The sequence below is a fragment of the Photinus pyralis genome, unplaced genomic scaffold, assembly GCF_008802855.1.
Source record: "Photinus pyralis isolate 1611_PpyrPB1 unplaced genomic scaffold, Ppyr1.3 Ppyr1.4_LG8, whole genome shotgun sequence".
In the NCBI taxonomy this organism is placed as follows: Eukaryota; Metazoa; Arthropoda; class Insecta; order Coleoptera; family Lampyridae; genus Photinus; species Photinus pyralis.
In genome coordinates this window covers 33,010,866-33,021,246 of record NW_022170819.1, presented here as the reverse complement: position 1 = coordinate 33,021,246, position 10,381 = coordinate 33,010,866, and the positions used below count along the sequence as shown (strand labels likewise).

Below are 10,381 nucleotides of genomic sequence, written 5' to 3'. Positions count from 1 at the left end.
CGAACCTGAACTGAGCTAAGAATTTTTCATCTTTGACAGAGATGGGAATTTCCTTAGATGAGTGTCGAGCATTCTGCCGGCTACTTCGAATTAGGTTTTCCTAATTCGTTAGGTAAATACCGAAATAGTATAGAACAACTTAAGACCTTCTGCAGAGGCACCACTAAAAATTATTATGCGGATCACTCTGTAATTGGGCGCAAGCCCGTTGAGAGCCCGGGACAAGAGAGGGATAATAAATATAGCAAATCATACATAGCGCCAATAATACTATGGACCCATTACTCTTGGTGTTGGTTTCTCTTTAAGGTACAGTTGATTGTCTTCTTCCATTCGGATACCTCTGCTAGCTTTTGTTGAAATATATCACGTGAAAGATTGATATATTTTATATACGGAATGCCATCTAACTTTTGAATATTAGTTTTGGTCGAGATCTTTCCTATACTATAGGACAAATTTGTAAGGTTGTTCCATGTGATATCGTCGTTTGAGTCTTAGGATTGTTACCGAAATGGTAAACATTGACAAATGGACAGTTCGATAAATTCTAATTGAAGATTGGAACGTGAAAAAGCGATCGGAAATGGCTCAAAAGATTTTAAGTGATGAGCAAAAAAATTTAGAAATGATTTATTGGCAATCTGGGAACTATCTCAGGGGAACCATATTTTTCCAAAAAAATGTGATAACTTGTGTAGAGGCATTGACTTTTCAATATGACCCCGAAATGAAGGATCGGTTGATATAACGGAAGACCGCTTAGAGCCAAAAACAAGCCAGTGAAATTTCAAGGAGATAATGATCGTTCGCGGCGTTATTCCGACCGACTGGGTTCCAGGGGGGCAACTGTCAATCAGTTGTACTCTTTAGAGGTTCTGAAAACCCTACGAAGAATGTTCAGAAAAGAGGCCAAGTGGGTTTCTCCATCAAGCCAAACGCACTTTGTCACACTGTGCTATGTTTGAAGCGATACTCTCTCGATTTGGCCCCGCGTGACATCTACCATACCCACAAATTTAATTGAACGTTGAAGCGGCCACTTTTTGAAACTTTGGAGACCGTTAAACAAATACTCCACAACTTGGCAGTGATTGGCCTCTGTAGTACCTACTGCAACCAACAGTGGAAAGCTGGAATGAAGCAGTCTCGGGATAGGGAAAGGGATAACTTTCGTGGTTCATAATTTTTACAATGAAATCATTTTGTAGCTTCAGCTCTGTTATTGGAGCTGGTAACCACTTCAAATTTTTATTAATTTTAGTTACATGTACTGAGTTGGTAATGGTTTTATATCATTCGGTCGCACTCACTTTAAGTTAAATTTGAGCACTTATCTACATTCTCCTGCTGCAACATTGAACTTTGTCCCAAATTCGCAAGCAAATTGGTAAGGATACAAGGTTTCTGTTATTTTACCATTTATCGTGACGTTTAAGCAAAAATAATGCAATCCCGGGTTGTTTCCAACCATTCCTTTGTCTAATGGTTTCTTACAAAATGGAATCGGGTTGGCGCTGCACTTGTTATTGACCAACTTGGTACTACAGAACGTCGTAATCGGATTATAACCATAATGCTGTGTTCCATCCTCATTGCATTTAGCAGCTCTGTGCTCCAATGACTCTCTCGCATCCTTTGGCGGTACACAAAAGTGATACCAAAGAGTAACCAACTCTTTGGTGACAATTCTCAGTCGTAAGGATCGGGAAAAATTCCACTGGAAGAACATTCAAACGGAGGTACTTCGGCGGGAATACACACGCCGCCCGTCACGCATTTTCCCTTTTCACAGACTGCTCCAGCCGAGCACGTTCCTAACGAATGAGATGCGAGATTTTGTTCAGTTCTTATTGTTTTCGCGTTTAATCGTTTCTTTTGAGGCTGTGATCATGCCTAGATACGCCAAAGTGGAAATTACCGCGAATTAAGGGGAGTTGACAGGTGTCATATTGTTGGTTTGGGCGGAGGTGGTTTTTCGTTCACAAAAATTGCAAGTCACCTTAACCGAAGTCAATCCACCATGATTCGCTGCAATCGGGCATGGATTTGGGAAGGGGCAGGATCGTCGTAGAGAGGAAAAGGAGGGGGTAGGAAAGGGTGGGAGGCGAAAAAGAACAATTGAAGTGCGGGATCGCCATCTTTGACTTATGGCAACAAGAAACCGATTCTCTAGTACCAGGTCAATTGCCGACCAATTGTTAGCTAACGAAGGTCGTCCTGTAACACATCGAACGGTTTACCGCAGAATCAGAGCTTACGACTTGCAATCCTATCGGCCACATCTTTTGTTACCATTAACAGCTCAACACCGCCAGCAGCGTTTGGAGTGGTGTAGGTTACGACTGCACTGGAACTTAGAGTAGCATTGAGTGGTGTTCAGTGATGAATCCCGATTTTGTTTGGGTATGCATGATGGCCGTATGAAGGGCAGCCGAAGACGTGGGGAACGTCGCAATGTTGAATTTTCTGTTATGAGGCATGTGCACTAAGCTGTGGGGACCAGGCCCGACAAGAGGGGGGGGCAGACGGGACTAATTCCCGGGGCCCGGTCGGTCTAGGGGCCCGGATGGACCCAGACGCGCCGCACGACGCGTTTTCACAAGTTGCATATTTTGTTATTCGGAGTGGCTGGTGCTTAAAGGGCACGTGCCCACCTAGGTAATCACGAAGTGAATCTGCAAAAATAAATCAGCACGTCGGATGTTGCATTTCTATTTTTACATAAGTACATTTTAATTTTATAACCAGATGTTATCAAACTTTCATTTCGAGAACATTTGTATATTGCTCCAAAGGCCAAATGCGAGATGATTCGCTTGACTTCGGGGTAGATTATTTCTAGCCATTAGGATATTTTTTATGATGGATGATAGCACGAAAAAATTATAACAATTAAGAACGAATCTGAACAAAAATAGGTGTAATACAGTTTTTTATGCTTTTTTTGGAATTTAGTGCTTTTATTAGGGCTTAAGCTTAATATCTGCTTTTTCTGGCTCGTAACACTTTTTCGAGTTGTTTTTAACTTTTTATACCTACAAAGACTGATACTGGCCAAAAATGTTATTCACAGCAAAAAGTGCAAGTGAACTTGAACTTGAATGCAATGCTTGGAAACATGATCTTCATGACTCAGTTCTAGTTAAGATATGAATTAATTTAGTCGCCGTCTCCTACATTAAAATACCTTTACTTTAATTTTGCGAATTCGTTGTTTTATTTGAGTTTGAGTCATTAGGTCATCGTCATCAAATAAGTATCACTTTACAAGTTACGTTACGACATATTTTACATATAAATATTATTTGGTGTATCAAACATTTTTTGAAAGGTTAGTAGGGCCCGAAGTGCTGAACAGTCCCGGGGCCCGAATCGGCTCTCGGCGGCCCTGGGTGGGGACTATGGTATGGAGTACTATAACTTATGGGAGTAGGGCTCGTTTGTTATTCATTCGAGGTAATATGACCCCCCCCCCAGCGATATGTGGATGACGTGATAGAACCCGATATTCTTCCATCTCTTCAGCAGTTGGAAGACCCACTTTTCCAGCAGGATAATGCCCCTCCCCACATTGAAAGACGTTCTATGGACTTATTTGCACATGATAATGTCAATTTCTTGCCATAGCCACCCAGATCTCCCAGTATATCGCCTATCGGGCAAGTTTGGGACATTATGAAGAGAAGACTGATGAACTTACCCCATCCTCCGCAGACGCTGCAAGCTCTACACAATGAATTAGAGGTTACTCACAGTTGCTAGGGACACAATACCTCAAGAGGAAATCGGCCGTCTGCTAAAATCGATGCTACGAAGCGTGAGAGAGTGCGTAACCAATAGGGAGGGACTACTATTATTATTAATAAAAATATGTTTATATTTCATCCTTTTTCTTTTAAATTTTAATCAATTGTTACCTTTTAGTAGCTAAACGTTTCTGCCAAGTTTGGTAAAAAAATTCCAACTCCTTCTTGGTGTTGCAATTTCCATGTCACTGAGTATATATGGAAATATTTTGCATTGTAGGAGGAAATATCGGCTAATGGCCACGGAAATTAAATTTTTATCGCGTGCATAAAGAACCTTATGGCACATTTGGACGTGATCATTACGTTCAAATATACTCAAAATAAACTTTTCCACAGTTCAGACGCGAAATAATGAAAATTTCATATTGGAAAACCAATTGTCGCACTAATGACCAAACGCAATTTTTTTAATTTTACTTTTCTTTAAAGATCGCTTGAACGGGACCCAACCGCGAATCAATCAAAATCTTTTACAATGACCCACACTACGACTTAAACAAGAATCAGAGTAGTAAATAAAATCCTCCATACGAGCAACATATGCGACGCTGCATGATGCTAAACTGACCTCATGTCAAATTCGCAGTTGTAACCAATTTTTAATCCTACTTGAGTTAACTGAATATGATCCAAACCTTGACACCTCCGGACATCCGGAATTTATTAATACAACAACGCTCTAAAGAAATGAAACGGCGCAGAATAGACGAACCTCATTTCCACCACGGCTTAATAACACAATCCCACTAGTCAAACAATTCACTAAAAAATCAATCCTTTAAATTTCGGCATCCTATAGGATTTCTAGGACGGTGGTCTGCGTTTTTGGACAAGCAGGGTATCCTCAAATTAAGGTAGGAAGGGCAGTTGGACCTCGATTACGTGGTAGAAAACATTTCCTCTGTTTTAAGACGCGTTTTGGGGTGTTTTCTTTTTGTATTCTTGTATCATAAAATACGAAACATTGGACTTTGCCAATACAATGGAATGTCTTCATTTATCTCGGTCAATAGAAAACTTGGACCTAGGGTTTTTTTTGCTCTTTTTTAACTTCTCTATTAAATATTCGTCAAAAGTATTCAAATCATATGCAACTTCATAATAGATTGATTCGGATTTGCTTTTACGGGTATATGACGTTATTCGGACCTCGAGTTACGGTCATAAAATTAATACAAATTGTTAAAGGGTACCTTAATTAAACGTTTTCAACAACAAAATTTGCGGAAGAAGCCCATAATCTTAATGTTAGGTTATGTTACTTCATATTTAATGATCTTTACATTGATGAACGTGCGTAATATTCACGAGTGGCAAGTTCAATTTCTTAAATTAACATTTTTCTACGTTGTTTTGCAGTTAGTTAAATAAACGCTTAAAAAATTAGTTAATTAATTTTGCCATGAATGTGTTTGTAATTATACCATAACAGCAGTAAGTAGTTCTCTACATGTTTTGCATAAGTAATTCATGTGTAAATTATGTACAGATATATATTTACCAATTGGAAACATGATATAAGTACACCTTAACTGGTTTTATTAAAGACTATTCTATATTCTGGTGTACAAGATGGTCGATGCTAATTATTGGTTGATGCGTAAAAGACAGTCTATTGATGCGAGAGGTGCCCGTTCCCCTCTCAGGTGTACAAGGCGGTCGATACGAAAAAGCCGGTCTATGAAAGATGCGAGAAGTGTCCCTTCCCCTCGCGGGTGTAAATGGCGGTCGATACGAAAAAGACGATGGATACGAGAAAGGCGGCCTATGGAAAATGGGAAAGGTGCCCGTTCGCCTCTCGCACGTTCAAAGCGGTCGGTAAGGAGAAGGCGGTCGATACGAAAAAGGCGGTCCATGAAAGATGACTGATATAAGGTACTTGATATGGAAAGGGCAAAATATAGCTCCGTCTACGACGTTCTTCTTGTCTAAATCCATCCATTGTAAATATTGACAGCAAATATTGTTGTCAGTATTTTTGATTAATTAATGAAGTTTGAACCACATGTTTGAACTTGCTCTGTCATTCAAAATTTTGCTTTCATCTCTCATTATTATTATCAATTTCTAACCCGCAGTATAAAAAATGAGATCAGTTGTGTTGCTTTAAAGGATTTTCTACTTTATTTAAAAATACATTAGCGAAATGGCGCTTTTATCATAAGAAACTACAACTTGCACTTACTACATTCACGATTTATGGTTGTACTTTTATGATTACGATCTAGAAACAATTTACAACGATATTGCGCTTTACAACGTGCGTGGCTTTAGCCCAACCCAAAACCCATCGTCGGGTATGGGATTAAAATTTGTCTTGCTAAGGACTATCGGAACTTTTGTCTGTTCCACGACTACAAATTCGAATTTTCGAATCAATTCGGCGACGATCAACTTTCCTTCCATCAAAGCAAATCGAGAACCTGTAATAGAAAAAGAGATTAAATAACAACAATAGTTCTCGATACGGATACTTACCGATGCAGTTTCTAGGTCCAGCGCCGAAGGGTAAATACGTGTACGGAACAATGTTGTTCTTATTCTCCTCGCTAAAACGCCCAGGGTCAAATTTTTCAGGGTTTGGGTAAAACTTGGGGTCCCTCTGAATGGCGAAGATAGGAATGGACACGACACTTCCGGACTCTAAGTACAACACACTTTCGCCCGATCGTTTCGGTTGAATTAGGAACGGGCGGACGCATCTTCGATTGGTCCCAATGAACGACGGCCATTTTCGCAACGTTTCACAAATCACTTGATCCAAATACTTCATGCTCATCAGAACGTCATACGTGAGATCGTCGCCGCATTGTGAAAACGCCTCGTCCACCTCTCGCCGCAACCTCGCCTGCAGTTCCGGCTGAAGCGTCAACTCGTAGACGGCGTAGCACATCATTGTCGAAACGCTGTCGAATCCGGCAAAGAAGAAGAGCAAAACTTGCGCCGTGATATCGTCGTTTGTTATGCCGTCTTTGCGTTGCTGGAAATTTTTGCCCACCTCCGACTCTTGGACGGTGGCGAATCCCGTTTCAGGCACCGAGGCGTCCTTCTCGCGATCTAGCTGTCCCGCGCGAGCCTGCATCAGCAAGTGGATCATGTCCGGACGCACGATGTTTTGTTCCTCTCTGGTCCGAATGGTGTCGCTTACGATTGATCGGAAGAAATCTGACACAGACTTGTTGAACATGGGCAGCTTCAGTACCTGAAAAAAGGCAACCTCTTTGCACCAAACATTGCAAACTAAATTCATTGCTTGTCAGAATTCCACAATAAGGAATTGGAATGGAATAATGGAAAGCACCACAGAGCGTATGAGGAAAATCCAGTAAAGGAGTTGGTAAGTGCAAATGAGGGCAGAAAACCCTGAAGGTCCTGGGGCTCTAGCTCTTGACTTTCAGCATAGGGCGTTAGGGGCAAATCTCCATGAACATGGTTCTTTGCAGAACACGAGTTTGATGGTTAGGAATTACAGACTATGATTAATCCGTCCATGATCTGAGAGTTAGAATAAGTAGTTGGGACCGTGAGGCAATGCGCGTTAAACCACGCTACCGTTCGCGTCGAGTGGTTAAAAAAGTTAAGTAGAATACCAGTAAGTTAGCGCAGGGTGGATTTTAGTTTGTCGATCACTCGCAGATAATCGTGGGGTTTGGCTTTTTATTTTATGTTACAAAGTTGAATGCGCCTTCAGTAGCAAAGTACGATTAAACAAACACGAAACAAGTCTCGAATTAGTTTTTTAATGACGTTGACTTTAAGGGCATATTTTTCGGTTGAAAAACCATTGCGGTAAATTCGAACAATGGCGAAAATTTTAACCAATGAAGATAACAGCGGCCTGACCTATAAATAAGTTTAATTTTCGCATATTGGAAACTATTATGATAAGTGCGGACAATAGTGTATATGTTATACGCGCGAGAATAAATTATCGTAACATTCTAAAGGAGAATGGATTAAAAATACAATTTCACGTAATTCTTTGCCCGTCTGAAACTTTGACGCGTATCGTCAAGTTACGTAATTTTCAGTAATCGTGTTGGAACTTGAAAATCAAAGAAGCCATTCATTTACGAGACCAAGGATCTTGCATTCACTGTTTTTTCCAACCATTTGGATCAGCAAAGTAGACAGTACTTCAGGTTCGACGACCCAGGGCTATCACTATACCGTTGGTTTACTGAAAATAAAGGCCGCTTTACATACTGCAATTCTTCATGCAAGACCATGCAATACGCAATAAAACTTGCCCAGAAGCATGCGCGTTTGAGAAACAGCTGATTCATTTTGGCAATTCACTTGCAATTGCAGGTTAGCGGTCGCGCGCGATTTTTATTGCACTTGCACGTGATATTTTGGGGGAAAGTATTGACAACACCAGGTTCTAGAATTCCCAAACGTTGAAACTAGACTTTGTTATTATTACTACTATTACTACACAAATTGAAGCTGCGACTGCCTTTTTTCGATTAAAGTGTATTCATTTTTACTCAAAACGCATTCAGAATTATAACAACACCTGATGAATTTTGAATAGAATAAAGCTTTTAGTTCAATTTTAAATGCGAATGTTGGTAACAAACTATTGCAAAAAGAAAATTGCCGCGTGTAAAACCAAAGTGCAATAATTATTGCATGTACAGTATTTTTGCAATTAAACTTGCTGCAACTGTATTGCACAAAGAATTGCAGTATGTAAAGCGACCTTAAGGTAACCATATTTTTCTACGTAGGTATATATTCAGTAAACCGATTCTTTTAAGATGTCTAGAGTGTTTACAGAATTCTAGGGTGTCTAGAGTTTCCAGAGTTTTTAGAGAATCTAAAGAATCTGGTGTCTAAAGTATCGGGATGGTATACAGACTGTTAAGTCTGCAGAGTCTGTAGGATGCCCAGAGTCTATGGAGTCTGCTTCTAAATTGTCTAGAGTGTATAGTGTGTAAAATGTCGAGAAGGTTTACAGCGTCGTAACACTTCTGGATTGTCTAGACTCTAGAATGTGTGGTAAGATACCTCTACGGTTAGGCAACACCTCTCACAACTGAAAGAATCTCAGTATGCAAAAATACGAAACGCTCTGTATATACAGCAATCATACTGTGCAGCTGTAATTTGTTATTTTCATTATGCATATAATACTGCTATTTTAAGCGTGGGGTTGCTCTATAGTTATTTAGAGTACCGTTATATGGATCATGTTTTTTTCATTATACTGTACAGGTGATTATGCTTTCATATTGTTTTGTTAAGTATTTATTTATGTACTTATTCATATGAAAGTTTATTGTCAGTGCGCTGTGCAAGAACTGAAGCCGACTCTAGACGTTTTCTTGTGGGGCTACGTAAGGTTTAAAGTCTAAATGGAGCCGGCTACGATTCAGGCATTGGAGGCATACATTAATCGCGTCCGGCTCTAACGATTCTAAGAGCTTTAGCGTTTTCAAGGTTGAAAGTTAAGCAGTGAGCAAAAATTTTTTGTAAAATCATCCTTGTCCATTTCTTTCTCCTTCCTCCCTCTTCCAGCACTTCAATCCTGCATTCTCTTGGTCTTTCCACCTCTGTACATTCCCATTGCATGTCTTCTATGCATCCCTCTTTCCCGCTACAAAATCTGCATTTCCTTTATTATTCTTTTCTCTACTTCTTCTTCCCTCTCACCGCATTTCCGCATCCAAAACCTCGCTATTATCTCAATATTTTTTCTACCTTATCAGCTCATAGATTACTCGTGAGTCGTGACCTATCAATTTTCACCCTCCCTATTTCTTTTCTTCTTTTAACCTTTTCTTTTCTTTGTTCTTCTAAAGCTGATGATCCAGAGAGGGGCAAGTTGACATATGAAGAATAAAAAAAATATTTATTAATTGCATTAAAAAGGTATTTTCTTGTTATAAAAACATTTTTCCCCTCTCTCTTATTCCCCGCACCTATCGCCACCTCGCCCTTTTTTGTTAGTGTAGCGAAGCACCCGTTTCCAGCCTTGAAGTTTACCCTCCTTATGATGACCACCCGGTAGCGTTTTAAGTTGTGCGCTTTGATACGAAGAGAGGTGCTTTGAAAATATTTATTTCTGTGTAGGAGTATGAAGTGGATTAATTTCTAGAGCCGCCTGTTAAAAAAACAAGACCATATATAACTTGCCGTTTGCAACCGTTCCCGTAGGAATATTTAACTTGTTTTTACAGCGCCACCTTTTGCCAGGAAAAAAGAGAGAGAATAATTCATGTTAAGTTTTAGGTAAGTGAAAGATCCATTAATCGATTTCACTTTTCTAATGGTATACGAAAATCCGGCATTAAACCGGCAAGGTCGTGCAGTCGTTGCAGGAAATATCAACGCAATAATAAATTATGCCGCTTGACCTCACATTCCAAGGAACAAAAGGGCATTGTTGGACTACCAAATTTGAGGATCTCATTCCGATTATTTGGATAAGTATAATGAACAACCTCCGATTAAATCGAGATTATCCTTAAAATATTTGAATTTTGACACCGGTCCCGGAATTTCCTCCGTTCGCTCCCTGGCGGTTAATTTAGAGGGGATTTAGAGGAAACGTAAAATCTTTT

General features: G+C 39.9%; 1 protein-coding gene across 1 annotated transcript; it reads right to left on the bottom strand.

Annotated features, from left to right (window-relative positions):
* Nucleotides 1-5,911: 5,911 nt before the first annotated feature.
* Nucleotides 5,912-7,756, bottom strand: LOC116178764 (cytochrome P450 9e2-like). Its single transcript, XM_031498355.1, has 2 exons — nt 6,291-7,756; nt 5,912-6,235 (listed from the first exon to the last, which is right to left on the bottom strand). Exons 1-2 carry the CDS (start codon nt 7,060-7,062, stop codon nt 6,066-6,068), a joined length of 942 nt encoding a protein of 313 aa, XP_031354215.1. The 5' UTR covers nt 7,063-7,756; the 3' UTR covers nt 5,912-6,065.
* Nucleotides 7,757-10,381: the final 2,625 nt, after the last annotated feature.